General features: G+C 48.3%; 1 protein-coding gene across 1 annotated transcript in view; it reads right to left on the reverse strand.

The window, feature by feature from the left end:
• Positions 1-16,129, reverse strand: part of LOC146061612 (uncharacterized) — a 447,354-nt gene that overhangs the window by 376,578 nt on the left and 54,647 nt on the right. Inside the window, exons 6-7 of the mRNA XM_083174479.1 lie at positions 11,505-11,692; positions 11,273-11,424 (exon numbers count right to left, since the gene is read on the reverse strand). Of these exons, the coding sequence (XP_083030605.1) occupies positions 11,273-11,424; positions 11,505-11,692 (340 nt within the window). The remainder of the gene's footprint in view (positions 1-11,272; positions 11,425-11,504; positions 11,693-16,129) is intronic.

The following is a 16,129-nucleotide window of genomic DNA, read 5'->3' on the forward strand; positions in this document are numbered from 1 at the left end:
CACTAGAGGGAGGAAGGTACAGGTGGGAGACATTCTTCACAGGAAGAGGAGCAGCAGAACACGAGGACACGCACTGACACTAGAGGGAGGAAGGTACAGGTGGGAGACATTAGTCACAGGAAGAGGAGCAGCAGAACACGAGGACACGCACTGACACTAGAGGGAGGAAGGTACAGGTGGGAGACATTCTTCACAGGAAGAGGAGCAGCAGAACACGAGGACATGCACTGACACTAGGGGGAGGAAGGTACAGGTGGGAGACATTAGTCACAGGAAGAGGATCAGCAGAACACGAGGACACGCACTGACACTAGAGGGAGGAAGGTACAGGTGGGAGACATTCTTCACAGGAAGAGGAGCAGCAGAACACGAGGACATGCACTGACACTAGGGGGAGGAAGGTACAGGTGGGAGACATTAGTCACAGGAAGAGGATCAGCAGAACACGAGGACATGCACTGACACTAGAGGGAGGAAGATTCAGGGGAAATCTGAGGAAGAATTACTTCACAGAAAGAGTAGTAGATAAGTGGTATAACCTCCCATCTGAGGTGGTAGAGGCAGATACAGTAGAGCAATGAAAACATGCTTGGGATAGGCATATTGATATCCTTACAAAGAAATAAGGATCAAACATGGTTTGAGGTAACATGTTTAATAAAGGGGCACACTAGATGGGCCAAGTGGTTCTTATATGCCGTCACATTCCATGTCTCGATGTTTATTAATGACCTTAAGATTGCTTTGAAAAAGTTGTCAACTAAGTCGTAGAAACGCGTCAGTATTACAGACAATTGTCTTAAGGTGCCCACAGACGCTACAATTGTACTGTGCTATGCGTTTTTGTCTGTACAATGGTTCTGAATATGAGCAGAAAAGATATGTGCAGCACGTACTTTTTTAGACATACAATTTTAGACATACAGCATCGCACAAGCCCATAAACACCATCCAATAATTGTACATCAGATGCAATTTGTGCTTAAAAAGTACAAAACGCATTCGATAATTGATGCGTCTGTGGGCACCTTTATTTCTTGTGCAATTTGAAGCACTTTGGACACCCAGCTGTAAATTCCTTGAAATTTACTACAGATCTTGCCTGAGGGTCTTTCCTCCACTGGAAAATTGCATTTGGGACACCACCACCTGCTCAATATTGGGTTGCCTTATCAACTGGCCTGTGATCCTGCCCCATCAACGTGGGCAGTGACATCATAACACAGCAGCAATAACCCAGTCAGGTGCTGTGGACACCCACCATTAAAATTTCCAGTGCTAATAAGAGAACGAGGAGGATCAAGTAAACCTCAGAAGCTATTAACAGATAAGCAGGAGACCGCCATAAGTATATATTGCTCAGTCCAATTCTATTACTCATCATATTCTTTCAAGCGAACAGTTTTGGTCAATAATTAACAATTTCAATTATAATTTTTTAATGTTTAATACACTTCTTATAATTATGTGATAACCAATTGATCTATTTTTTCAATATTTGGTACTTGTGCAGTTTTGCGGCGGCAGCTTACGCCATCAGCATAGTGTCCCTGTCAGAAGTAGCGTAGTATTCCCGAAGCCAGCGTAGATAGCGTAGTGTTCCCGCGGCCAGCATAGATAGCGTAGTCAGTCAGAATCAGCATAGTGTTCCCTCGGCCAGCGTAGATAGCGTAGTCAGTCAGAAGTAGCGTAGTGTTCCCGCGGTCAGCGTAGTCAGTCAGAAGTAGCGTAGTGTTCCCGCGGCCAGCATAGATAGCGTAGTCAGTCAGAAGTAGCGGTAGCGTAGTGTTCCCGCGGCCAGCATAGATAGCGTAGTCAGTCAGAATCAGCGTAGTGTTCCCGCGGCCAGCGTAGATAGCGTAGTCAGTCAGAAGTAGCGTAGTGTTCCCGCTGCCAGCGTAGTCAGTCAGAAGTAGCGTAGTGTTCCCGCGGCCAGCGTAGTCAGTCAGAAGTAGCGTAGTGTTCCCGCGGCCAGCGTAGATAGCGTAGTCAGTCAGAAGTAGCGTAGTATTCCCGCACCCAGCGTAGATAGCGTAGTGTTCCCGCGGCCAGCATAGATAGCGTAGTCAGTGAGAATCAGCGTAGTGTTCCCGCGGCCAGCGTAGATAGCGTAGTCAGTCAGAAGTAGCGTAGTGTTCCCGCGGCCAGCGTAGTCAGTCAGAAGTAGCGTAGTGTTCCCGCGGCCAGCGTAGATAGCGTAGTCAGTCAGAAGTAGCATAGTGTTCCCGCGGCCAGCGTAGATAGCGTAGTCAGTCAGAATCAGCGTAGTGTTCCCGCGGCCTGGGGTGCTAGTTAAGGAGGAAGGCGTCTAGTTCCTTCCAGTGTGTATGAATTAGGTAAGTCTTATCACATATAATTTCCCCTATCCCTTTTACTGTCACTTTAATTTAACACCAATGTGATGCTGTGGGGTGGTTCTGCTGGGCTGGCCTGGGGGGTCCTGTGCCCTGGACCTGTCTCAGAGTAGTGTTAGGGACTTGTCCTATTGAGGTAACCTGGACGCGGTGGACAAGCCCATAATAATGGCCATCATTATGCTAAGAACCTCAAAAATGCAACATAGCAATGATATTAAAAGGTCTAGCATTTATATTTAGTGTGCACCTGCAAACTCCTCCTCCTGCTTGCTGCACTACAGGTCTCAGCAGGTAGCACCTCATATGTCCAGGGTGTGCAGTTTAGGGCCCCTCCCCCTAGATAGCGTAGTCAGTCAGAAGTAGCGTAGTGTTCCCGCGGCCAGCATAGATAGCGTAGTCAGTCAGGAGTAGCGTAGTGTTCCCGCGGCCAGCGTAGATAGCGTAGTCAGTCAGGAGTAGCATAGTGTTCCTGCGGCCAGCGTAGATAGCGTAGTCAGTCAGAATCAGCGTAGTGTTCCCGCGGCCAGCGTAGCATCCCTGTCAGAATCAGCGTAGTGTTCCCGCGGCCAGCGTAGCATCCCTGTCAGAATCAGCGTAGTGTTCCCGCAGCCAGCGTAGATAGCATAGTCAGTCAGAAGTAGCGTAGTGTTCGCGTGGCCAGCGTAGATAGCATAGTCAGTCAGAAGTAGTGTAGTTTTCCCACAGCCAGCGTAGATAGCGTAGTCAGTCAGAAGTAGCGTAGTGTTCCCGCGGCTAGCGTAGTCAGTCAGAAGTAGCGTAGTGTTCCAGCAGCCAGCGTAGATAGCGTAGTCAGTCAGAAGTAGTGTAGTGTTCCCGCAGCCAGCATAGATAGCGTAGTCAGTCAGGAGTAGCGTAGTGTTCCTGCAGCTAGCGTAGATAGCGTAGTCAGTCAGAAGTAGTGTAGTGTTCCCACAGCCAGCATAGATAGCGTAGTCAGTCAGGAGAAGCGTAGTGTTCAAGCGGCCAGCGTAGATAGCGTAGTCAGTCAGAAGTAGCGTAATGTTCCCGCGGCCAGCGTAGCATCCCTGTCAGTATCAGCGTAGTGTTCCAGCAGCCAGCGTAGTCAGTCAGAAGTAGCGTAGTATTCCCGCAGCCAGCGTAGTCAGTCAGAAGTAGCGTAGTATTCCCGCAGCCAGCGTAGTCAGTCAGGAGTAGCGTAGTGTTCCCGCGGCTAGCGTAGATAGCGTAGTCAGTCAGGAGTAGCGTAGTGTTCCCGCAACCAGCATAGATAGCATAGTCAGTCAGAATCAGCATAGTGTTCCTGCGGCCAGCATAGATAGCGTAGTCAGTCAGAAGTAGCGTAGTGTTCGCGTGGCCAGCGTAGATAGCGTAGTCAGAATCAGCGTAGTGTTCCTGCGGCCAGCATAGATAGCGTAGTCAGTCAGAATCAGCGTAGTGTACCTGCGGCCAGCATAGATAGCGTAGTCAGTCAGAATCAGCGTAGTGTTCCTGCGGCCAGCATAGATAGCGTAGTCAGTCAGAAGTAGCGTAGTGTTCGCGTGGCCAGCATAGATAGCGTAGTCAGTCAGAAGTAGCGTAGTGTTCGCGTGGCCAGCGTAGATAGCATAGTCAGTCAGAATCAGCGTAGTGTTCCTGCGGCCAGCATAGATAGCGTAGTCAGTCAGAATCAGCGTAGTGTTCCTGCGGCCAGCATAGATAGCGTAGTCAGTCAGAATCAGCGTAGTGTTCCTGCGGCCAGCCATAGATAGCGTAGTCAGTCAGAAGTAGCGTAGTGTTCCCGTGGCCAGCGTAGTCAGCCAGAGTAGCGTAGTTAGTCAGAATAGTGTAGTGTTCCCATGGCCAGCGGAGATAGCGTAGTCAGTCAGAAGTAGCGTGCTGTTCCTTAGGACAGCGTAGCGTCCCTGTTAGCATCTGCGTAGCATTCCCGCAGCCAGCGTAATTTGCGTAGTCAGTCAGAAGTAGCGTAGTGTTCCCGCGGCCAGCGTAGATAGCGTAGTCAGTCAGAGTAGCGTAGTGTTCCCGCGGTTAGTGTAGAGAGCGTAGTCAGTCAGAAGTAGCGTACTGTTCCTGAGGCCATAGTAGCATCCCTGTGAGCATCAGCGTAGTGTTCCCGCAGCCAGCGTAGTCAGTCAGAGTAGCGTAGTGTTTGCGCGGCCAGCGTAGTCAGTCAGAAGTAGCGTAGTGTTCCCGCGGCCAGCGTAGCATCCGGTCAGTATCAGCGTAGTGTTCCAGCAGCAAGCGTAGATAGCGTAGTCAGTCAGAAGTAGCGTAGTGTTCCCGCAGCCAGCGTAGATAGCGTAGTCAGTCAGAAGTGACGTAGTGTTCCCGCAGCCAGCGTAGATAGCGTAGTCAGTCAGAAGTGGCGTAGTGTTCCCACAGCCAGCGTAGTCAGTCAGGAGTAGCGTAGTGTTCCCGCGGCTAGCGTAGATAGCGTAGTCAGTCAGGAGTAGCGTAGTCAGTCAGGAGTAGCGTAGTGTTCCCGCAACCAGTGTAGGTAGCGTAGTCATTCAGAATCAGCGTAGTGTTCCTGCGGCCAGCATAGATAGCGTAGTCAGTCAGAATCAGCGTAGTGTTCCTGCGGCCAGCATAGATAGCGTAGTCAGTCAGAAGTAGCGTAGTGTTCGCGTGGCCAGCATAGATAGCGTAGTCAGTCAGAAGTAGCGTAGTGTTCGCGTGGCCAGCGTAGATAGCGTAGTCAGTCAGAATCAGCGTAGTGTTCCTGCGGCCAGCATAGATAGCGTAGTCAGTCAGAATAGCGTAGTGTTCCCATGGCCAGCGGAGATAGCGTAGTCAGTCAGAAGTAGCGCAGTGTTCCTGCGGCTAGCGTAGCATCCCTGTCAGAATCAGCGTAGTGTTCCCGCAGCCAGTGTAGATAGCATAGTCAGTCAGAATCAGCATAGTGTTCCCGCAGTCAGCGTAGCATCCCTGTCAGAATCAGCGTAGTGTTCCTGCAGCCAGCGTAGATAGCGTAGTCAGTCAGAAGTAGCGTAGTATTCCCACAGCCAGCGTAGATAACGTAGTCAGTCAGAATCAGCGTAGTGTTCCCGCAGCCGGCGTAGATAGCGTAGTCAGTCAGAATCAGCGTAGTGTTCCCGCGGCCAGCATAGATATCGTAGTCAGTCAGAAGTAGCGTATTGTTCCCGCGGCCAGCGTAGATAACGTAGTCAGTCAGAAGTAGCGTAGTGTTCCCGCGGCTAGCGTAGCATCAGTGTCAGAATCAGCGTAGTGTTCCCGCAGCCAGCGTAGATAGCATAGTCAGTCAGAAGTAGCGTAGTATTCCCGCAGCCAGCGTAGATAACGTAGTCAGTCAGAATCAGCGTAGTGGTCCCACGGCCAGCGTAGATAGCATAGTCAGTCAGAATCAGCATAGTGTTCCTGCGGCCAGCATAGATAGCGTAGTCAGTCAGAATCAGCGTAGTGTTCCTGCGGCCAGTGTAGATAGCGTAGTCAGTCAGAAGTAGCGTAGTGTTCCCGCAACCAGCGTAGATAGCGTAGTCAGTCAGAAGTAGCGTAGTGTTCCCGCGGCTAGCGTAGATAGCATAGTCAGTCAGGAGTAGCGTAGTGTTCCCACGGCCAGCATATATAGCGTAGTCAGAAGTAGCGTAGTGTTGCCGTGGCCAGCGTAGATAGCGTAGTCAGCCAGAGTAGCGTAATTAGTCAGAATAGCGTAGTGTTCCCGCGGCCAGCATAGATAGCGTAGTCAGTCAGAAAAAGCATAGTGTTTGCTCGCGCGGCCAGCGTAGATCGTGTAGTCAGTCAGAATCAGCGTAGTGTTCCCACAGCCAGTGTAGACAGCGTAATCAGAAGTATCATAATGTTCCCGCGGCCAGCGTAGATAGCGTATTCAGTCAGAAGTAGTGTAGTGCTCCGGCGGCCAGCGTAGATAGCGTATTCAGTAAGAAGTAGCGTATTGTTCCCGCGGCCAGCGTAGATAGCGTAGTCAGTCAGAAGTAGCGTAGTGTTCCAGCATAGTTAGCGTGGATTCAGTATGAAATCCCGGCGGTCGGGATCCTGGCGTTCAAAATCCCGACACCGGAATCCTGACCGCCGAAATCCCGAGAAGGGGGGGACGCGGATCGCCCCACCTTGCGGGCTCGCTGCGCTTGCCACGCAGCGGGCCCGGTGCCTCGTTACGCTCGTCAGGCTAATATATTATCCCTCCAGGCCGCATAAGCATATGGCTCGCCACACTATATAAAATCAACTCCACGCCGACGTGGATAGTGGGGGTATGAAATGGTCAGAGGTCGCATACCACTGGCGTTGATAGTGGGGTGGCGTGAACAATGGGGGTCCATTTAACATAGTCATTACCCATCAGGATGGGTGTACAACCAAAAAAATCGGGTCTGGGTGGGCATTTACCATAGGAATCAGGCATCTGGGTGCCTGTACAATGAAAAAACAGGTCCAATCGCGTCGCATCGCATGCAATATGATCGCATGTGATATGATGGCATGCGATGCGACCGATTTTTGGGTGTACGATGAAAAAAATCGGGCGCCCAGATAATACACAAGTACCGTAACCCATGTCCCCTCGCAGGGCTCGTGACTCGATGCGCTTGCCACACTATATAAAAATCTACTCAACGCCAACGTGGATAGTGGGGGTATGAAAAGGTTGGGAGGACATGTAACGCGTCCCCTCGCCACGCTCCAGGCTGCCGTGGATAGTGGGCTTTTTAAAAGGAGGCATTTGCCAGTATGTAACATGGAGCACTGGCAAATGCCTCCTTCATTGTGAATGGGACGCACTTGCGTCCGCACCCCTTCTTCGTATAGGAGACGCACGCGCTACAGGACCCCTAATACTGTTGGCAGGGTTGCTGTACCCTGCTGCAATAGCTACTCAGATGCAGGAGTGTCTCATTGCTGGAGCCTCCTGCGGCTCAAACAGATGGAGCGCCTCTCCGCCGGCGCCAGCATGATCCCCTCTCTGCCAAAGAGAGGGGATCATGCTGGTGCCAGCGGTGTGAGAGGCGCTGAGTAGCCTTGCCGGGGACAGAGATGCAGTGTGTAGTTTCACGGCGGCAGCCTACGCTAATAACGTAGCTTAGGCTGCCGCCGTGAAACTGCACAAGTACCCAATATTTTAACAAACTGGTTAATAATTTTTAGTGATAGCGCTCCACTTTTTCTTTTTTCTTGTATATATATTATTTGACAATATTTGCAAAGAGAGAAAGAATGTCCTTGTTAAGGTGCACCTCAAAGAAAATTATTAAAAATTAACTTTTATTGTTCCAAACTTAAAAAGCTGCGAAAATGTATTAAAATGTAAACATTTAACATACAAGGGTGGGGTACACACAATTTAACAAACTATGGTGGCAGGCAGAATTGGCTATATGACCTAGTTGTGTCACTGATTATGTGTAGGCTACCAAGATCATGCAGTCCTTGCGAATTGGAGAAAGTCGCAGTGGCTGCTAATTGATCTATATATAAGGTGCCAGGTAGGAGTGGGTTACATAACCTCTACAACTCCAATATACAAGTATGGTGTGTGGGCTAACCCGTTCTATACAATTAGCTACGGATCTCTGGTGTTATGTCCGAGTAACTGTTAGATTCTCGTCTAGATTGTCTCAAGTAGAGCTGGGTATAGTATACCTCTGATGATCCCTAAGTCACCCCAAGGCTAGTAATACACCTGTGTCTGTGTCAGGGTCTTATCTGTGATAAGCCGGTAAGAGACTTGTCAGTGGGTATGTCCTCCTACATAATTGTGGGTGTCCTTCTGTTTTAATACACCAGGGGATCTCAACCCAAGTAGGGACTGGTGTCCTTAGAATTTGACAACCAGTATGTCTCACTATCAGTCGACACACCGACACAGTGAGGCCTATGGCGGTTTCTGAGATATTTTACACCAAACACTGTTGAATCACAGGTTACCTCATTAAGAGTGGGTATATAATATACCTCTAGTAACTCTTTTATATTCCCATAGCCAAGTCATGCGTCTGTACCCATGCCAAGATCTATTAATTGGCTGGTGAAAGACTAGTGAGAAACTCTTATAGAGTATCAGTGCCTCCTACGTATTGCTGGGTATCCCTACTGTGTTAATACACCAAAGGATCTCAACCCAGGGAGGGACTGGTCTCCTTAGAGTTAAAGGACCAATGTGTCTCACTCTCTGTAGACACACTGACACAGGACCCAGGCATATAGGAGCCCTGGTGGCGGTTAAAGGGATAATGACACCAAACTGAACACACAATCAATCAAAATACATGATAAGAAAAATAATAAATGTCAAGCCATCTGCCTGCGCACCGCTAGCCGGCACGCGCTTCGCAGATTAGCTTCCTCAGGGCCCTGCAATACATAGGAGGCACTGATACTCTATAAGAGTTTCTCACTAGTCTTTCACCAGCCAATTAATAGATCTTGGCATGGGTACAGACGTATGACTTGGCTATGGGAATATAAAAGAGTTACTAGAGGTATATTATACCCACTCTTAATGAGGTAACCTGTGATTCAACAGTGAGCCGGGCATAAGTTCAGAGACCCGCAACCTACTGTTAGAACGGGCTAACACAAACACCAAATCTGTATATTGGAGTTGTAGAGGTAACCTAACCCACTCCTATTTGGCATCTCATATCTGCGTGCAGCCATTGCGATTTACTTTTTCTCGCAAGGTCTGCGTAGATTGAGATAGCCCACACACTATACAATCAGGTGAAACATTCACATCAATGATTATATTTAGTTTGGTGTAAAATATCTCATAAACCGCCATAGCCCTCACTGTGTCGGTGTGTCGACTGATAGTGAGACATACTGGTTGTCAAATTCTAAGGAGACCAGTCCCTACTTGGGTTGAGATCCCCTGGTGTATTAAAACAGAAGGACACCCACAATTATGTAGGAGGACATATCCACTGACAAGTCTCTTACCGGCTTATCACAGATAAGACCCTGACACAGACACAGGTGTATTACTAGCCTTGGGGTGACTTAGGGATCATCAGAGGTATACTATACCCAGCTCTACTTGAGACAATCTAGAGAATCTAACAGTTACTCGGACATAACACCAGAGATCCGTAGCTAATTGTATAGAATGGGTTAGCCCACACACCATACTTGTATATTGGAGTTGTAGAGGTTATTTAACCCACTCCTACCTGGCACCTTATATATAGATCAATTAGCAGCCACTGTGACTTTCTCCAATTCGCAAGGACTGCATGATCTTGGTAGCCTACACATAATCAGTGACACAACTAGGTCATATAGCCAATTCTGCCTGTCACCATAGTTTTTTAAATTGTGTGTACCCCACCCTTGTATGTTAAATGTTTACATTTTAATACATTTTCGCAGCTTTTTAAGTTTGGAACAATAAAAGTTAATTTTTAATAATTTTCTTTGAGGTGCACCTTAAAAAGGACATTCTTTCTCTCTTTGCAAATATGATCCTAAATTCTTGTGTCCAAAGGTAGCACACCCCTATGGTCTGATATATACTACGACAGATCATCCGCATTAGGGGTCCGCCATTCTGGAATTTAATATCTTGTGCGATTGACCCAACCAATCCCTCTACCTATATATTATTTGAGGAATTGACTATTCCTTTGTGTGAGCTGCTTAACACCTACATCCCCCACCTGGTGAAGACCCTTTTTCTCTGCTCCCCCACTAGCCTGTTACTGACCTCCCCCCACCCTAACTGGCCTGTTAATGACCTGCCCCCCAACTGGCCTGTTACTGCCCTGCCCTTCACCATTCTATTACTGTCCTGCCCACCACACACACTAGTCTATTAACCCCCCTAATAGCCTAGTCGAGTCCGCCCCCCCCCCCCCCTCTATTAATGACCCGCCCTCTATGCCTCCCCATTTTCTCATACTACCCTATAATTGTCCTGATACCTCTTTCATTAGTCTATTATGCCCCCAACTAGCCTATTTCCGTCCTGCCCCCACCCCACCTATTACAGTCCTGCCTCCCCACTAGCCTATTATAGGCCTGCCTTCTACGCCTCCCCATCACTGCGCTATTACTGTACTGATCTCTCCCTAACAACCGGACACCTCTATTTCTCACTATCCAATCACTAACTGAACATGCCCCATAGCCTCACATTGCTGCCGAGCCACACTATGGCCACAGCAGTGAAATCTGACCTGAATGGAGGGTGGTAATTAGCAGAGGGTTGTTCAGACTCATGAAATAGCCAGGAGATGCCACTTGCAGAAGACCAGCACCCAGTCACCTGCTATCACTACAAATACCCAGCCAGTGTACCTGACGAGGGACTTCCTTGCTCCGAAGATCTGGATGGTAGCAGCCGGCATCGTTGCGAGTTCTCTCAAGCTTCCTGCATTACAAATAAGACGGGCACCAATCTGTGGATGGAAGGACAGTGATCAGTGGGACAAGTACACCTGGATGGGCCACGCAGATGGCACAGATCAGCAGTGGAAGGCTCTCAGCAGCTGTCTCAGAGGATTGACAGATTTACCGATACATCGGGGGAAATTTACTAAAGGAAATTTGTAAAAATAGGTGTAAAAATAGGTGTATTTGTATCCAGAAATACACTTATTTTTGACATTTACTATCCCAAAAAATACGGCAATTCGTAGTCGTATTGATGTGCTATCAATAAGAATACGAATTGCCGTATTTTCGGGATAGTAAATGTAAAAAATAAGTGTATTTCTGGATACAAATACACCTATTTTTACACCTATTTTTACAAATTTCCTTTAGTAAATTTCCCCCATCATGTCTGTGAGGGGCCACAAGGTGACGCTCCAGCAATGTAAACACAGAGCAAATCAGCAGATCACAGATTCTCTCCATTTACAACATACAGTAGATCAGGGGTGGGAAACGGTGGTATTGTCGACCACACTTAGGTCGACAATACGATCCACACCCATCGGGGGGGCGGAGGAACATACCACTTCTCCAATGAGTGCAGTCAGGCAGGGGGCCACTTGGCTCATCTGTGAGTGCAGATCTTCCTGCACACTCTTCCGCTTCTTGTACGATGACATGATTTGCCCGGCGCAGCTCTTAGTTTTGTGGAGGTCATTGGGCCTTAAGTTAATGCCTGGACAAGAAGGGGAACAGCCAGTAAGAGGCCAATGCCGTATAAGCAGAGACAGCTCTCATCACTGAAGATGTACATACCACGAGACGCTCGAGAGGCGTCCAGGATTGCCTGGACCTTGGCACGATCCAAGACAATCTTCTCCATGTCTCCCAGCTTCTTCTCAGACAGCTCCTTGCGGTTTCCGATGAACTTCACCATCCGGCTGTACATGTAGTTGTCGGACACAATATTTTTAAGCTCTGGGAAGTGTTGCCCGTACCACGTTCTGTAGGAGGGAGAGAAGAGGACGGCATTCTCAGATCTCATATGGGGGGAGCACTAGAGCTACAGGTGGGTTACTCAAGGGAAACAAATGAACTGGCACTTATTATACAAATGGACGGATTAAGAGTAACTTCAACCTTTGATACAGCAATTGGGAACTACATAAGAATTCTTAAGAAGTCACCAGACTGTAAATGGAACACCTGCGACCCACTTGTAGTGTGTGAAACCATTATTGGATCTTCACCTGGAATCTAGACATACTGTAGTTATCTCATCACCCTTCCCTCCCCATACCTTCCCTTTGTCTTGTCTGGTCTGATTTGATTTATATCTGTTTTTAGAATGTTGTTTAAGTGGTGGAAGTTATAGAGGTGATCTCTATGTTTCAAAGTCAAAATGACATCTGATCATAGCCTATAACAGGTTGTTGACAGAGTAAAACCTGTACGGATTGAATTGAAGCCACTACTTGAATGTATTCCATAATGTTTTTTTTTTTTGAATCATGTGTTTTTATTGAATTTTCAAATTTACACATACAATTTATATATTAACTTTACTAACATATAAAAGAGAGATAGATGAGAGAGAAAGAAGAAAGAAGAGAGAATTGAAATTATGCTAAATAATTAACAATAAAGACAATTAAATATTATCATTATATGTGTGCTGTATCATTCAAGAGATATTGTATCGTATTATAATCGCTTATATACATTTACGATCTAGTATTAATTAGCAGGTTCATAGACATTTGCGATCACAGGGTATAGATAGATTAGGGGGTGTGCTCCTGGGGGCATGCGGGCCGGTTCTGGTCATAGACTCCAGGCTATATTTATTACACAAACAGGTACCGCTAACGAATTACGTGTTGGGGTTTTGTAAATACAGTGTAGAGGCCTGCCACTGGCCCCATACCTTGCCAAATTTCCCCAGGCAGTTCCGTTTAGTGTACATAAATCGCTCATGCGATATAGTGGTATTCACAAGTGCAACCCACATATTGGAGGATGGGGATGCGGGGCTCATCCAGGCTCTAGCAATGCAGACACGGGCCAGGGTGAGAAGGTTATTTACATATATCCTCTGGTGCCTAGAAAGTAGCTCCTCTAACTCCAGGCCAAAGATACAAATGCGGGGGTCATTGAGTGGGGTCTGCATACCTGTATCCCGAATATTAGCCAGGACAGTTTCCCAAAAGGAATGCACCCGCGGGCAGCGCCACAGCAGATGCCAGAAGTCTGCGCCAGGCTCCAGACATTTAGGACAGGCGTCCGACCCAGTGCCACCCATCTGCATTAGCCGACGGGGGGTCCAGTAGACTCGGTGCAGGATATACAGCTGGATCTGTTGGAACCTGGCAGACGCTGTGGCATCCCTAGGGGAGCTCAACATATGGGACCAATCCTCATCCTCAATAGGTCCTATGTCCACCACCCACCTAGCTCTAAGGGCGTTCAGCTGATCCGTGCCGGAGAAGGTGAGGAGAGGAGAGTACAGAGCTGAGACCCTGCTCCGATCCGGGAGCTTACGAATCATTCCATGGACTGGGCTTTCCACAAGTTCAGGTACATTCCCCCTCCACTGCGCACTTATTGCGTGTCTGAGCTGGAGATATTTATAAAAGTGTTGGCGTGGTATTTCGTATTTAGACATCATTTGTTCAAAAGAATACAGTATCCCATCCTGGAAAAGGTGTCCGAGCTCGGAGACCCCGAAAGGCACCCACTCCGCCCCAGCCTTTAGTTTATAGAGTTCAGGGAAGTCCCTATTCCTCCATATGGGGGAGCAGGAGTCTACCACTGGGTTACCTCTGATGGCCCCCACTGCCATCCACACTCTACGAGCCTGTTGCAGGAGAGGGGGGAGCGTCGCCAAGGGGGTCTTTGCTAATAAGAATTGCAAGGGTGAAAAAGTTAATCCCACCCTATTCAGCAGGGCAATAGGTAAGTTCCCATAGTGCGCAGGTATAACCCACTCTACCAGTTGAGCCAGCTGGGCCGCCAGATAGTACAATCTCAAATCTGGAAGTGCCAGGCCTCCATCATAACGAGACCTACACAGAGTTTTGGCTGCTATCCTTGAACGTTTGCCACCCCATATAAAGGAGACAATATGTTGTAGGATAAGTTTGAACTGGGAGATTGGAATATATGTTGGGGAATTTTGAAGGATATATAGGAATTTGGGTTGAACAGTCATTTTTATGAGGTTCACTCTGCCAGTGACCGATAGCGGAAGTGTTTGCCAGACCCGAGCTCTTTGGCGCAACGAAGCAATCTGCAGGGATAAATTCAAAGCTATGAAATCAGAGGAGGAGTGGGTGACCTGTATTCCCAAATATTTAAACTGTGTACACCAACGAAGGGGATAGTTATATGACTCAGGCTGTTGTGTGGTAGGGAGCAAAGGGAACACTACGGATTTATCCCAGTTTATCCCTACCCCGGAGAACCGGGCGTATTCTTTCATTAAAGCAAGGAGTGCTGGGAGGGAGGAGGACATGTTAGTTAGGTACAGAATCATATCATCAGCATATAGCCCAATTTTTTCCTCACTGTTCCCGATCTCAAAGCCCCTGATCTGTGGGGAGGCTCTTATATAGCAGGCCAATGGTTCCACCGCAAGAGCAAATAGTAGGGGGGACAGAGGGCACCCCTGTCTGGTCCCCCTTCCCAGGTCAAAGGAGGCTGTGGTGAAACCATTAACCACTATCCGGGCGGCCGGGCCAGAATACAATAGCTTAATCCACGCCAAGTAGCTCGGTCCAACTCCAAACTTAACCAGGACATCCCATAAATAGGCCCACTCTACGGAATCAAATGCACGGGCCGCGTCTAGTGAGACTATGACCGCGTCGTCCATGCCTTCTCTAGCCCACTGTATGTAGGTGAAGAGGCGTCGCAGATTGAGGGTCGTTGATCTACCAGGCATAAAGCCAGTTTGGTCGGGATGTACCAATTCCAATACAACCGCGTTTAAACGTACAGCCAGTAGTTTAGCCAATATTTTAATATCGGTGGATAATAAGGATATGGGTCGGTACGCGTCGAGGGACAGTGGGTCTTTACCGGGCTTCGGGATAAGGACTATCAGTGCTTCCGCCATAGAGGGAGGCAGCGAGTCCTGCTCCAGCAATCTATTATAAAGGGACAGTAGTCTGGGGGCAAAGAAGGTTATATGGGTTTTGTAAACTTCAATAGGGAGTCCATCCACTCCTGGGGCCTTAGAGTTGGGGAAGGCTTTAATTGCCCCCTCCACCTCCTCTAGCGTAAAGGGAGCATCCAGGAAACTTCTAGAGTCAGCACTTAAACTAGGGATGGTGATATTATTCAGGTATTCGGTCAACTCTACAGAGGTGTAAGCTACCCGTGATCTATATACTTCCTTAAAATGATTATAAAAGGAGTTTGCAACTGGTAGGGTCCCAGTGCTTAACACGCCATTCTCTTGCCGCACGCTGTGCACAATGGTAGGGGGAAGGTTCTCCCTAGCCTGGTAAAATTTACCAGATCTATCACCCTGAGTATAGTAATCATGGGACTGAAACAGTAGGCGCCTTTTAGATTTGTCTAGTAACGGCTCATTCCATTGTTTATGGACCACGAGCCATTCCACACGGTCTACCTCAAGCCCGGAGGCCAGGTATCTCTGTTCCAGCCCCGCACTCTGCCTCTCCAATTCCACCTCAGCCCTGCGGCTGAAAACTTTCAGCTGTGCAACACGGGTAATCAGTGACCCTCGAAGAAACGCCTTAAATGTATCCCACACTAGCGAGGTGTTCTCCTCCATAGGGTTATTAGCAAAAAACTCCTCCCACATCGCCAGCAATTCGGAAGCTGCCCCCATCTGCGTCAGCCAAAAAGGGTTAAAGCGCCAAAATTTCGCTCCCCTAGGGCATTCTAACTCTACCGACAGATATACAGGGGAATGGTCCGAAATGCCCCGGGGCAAATACTCAGTGGCGGCCACAGATGGGATCAGCCGTCTAGAAATCAGGGCCATATCAATACGAGAGAAGACTCTATGTGTGCTCGAGAAGCAGGAGTAGCAGTTGGCCGATGGGAACCTAAGCCTCCAAACATCCACCAGACCCACCTCAGCAATAAGACGAGCGAAGGGCGTAGCCCCACTCCGTCCATCGCCGGGGGCAGGCCTCCATCTATCCAGAGACTCATCCATAACAGCGTTGAAGTCTCCAATGCAAATAACTGGGTGTGAGGGAAAGTCCTGCATAAAAGTACACGCTTTATTAATTATTGTGGGTTGATAGGGAGGAGGGTTATATATAGCTAACAATACGACAGGGGAATCATGCAGGGTACCCGCCAGGAAAACATAACAGCCCCTGGGGTCTATTTGGACCTTTTGGCATCTGAAGCCCATATTCTTATGTATTAGAACTGAGACACCTCTAGAGTTAGGGTGAAAG

The sequence above is a fragment of the Crinia signifera genome, chromosome 1 (genome assembly GCF_055691185.1).
Source record: "Crinia signifera chromosome 1, ASM5569118v1, whole genome shotgun sequence".
Classification (NCBI taxonomy): domain Eukaryota; kingdom Metazoa; phylum Chordata; class Amphibia; order Anura; family Myobatrachidae; genus Crinia; species Crinia signifera.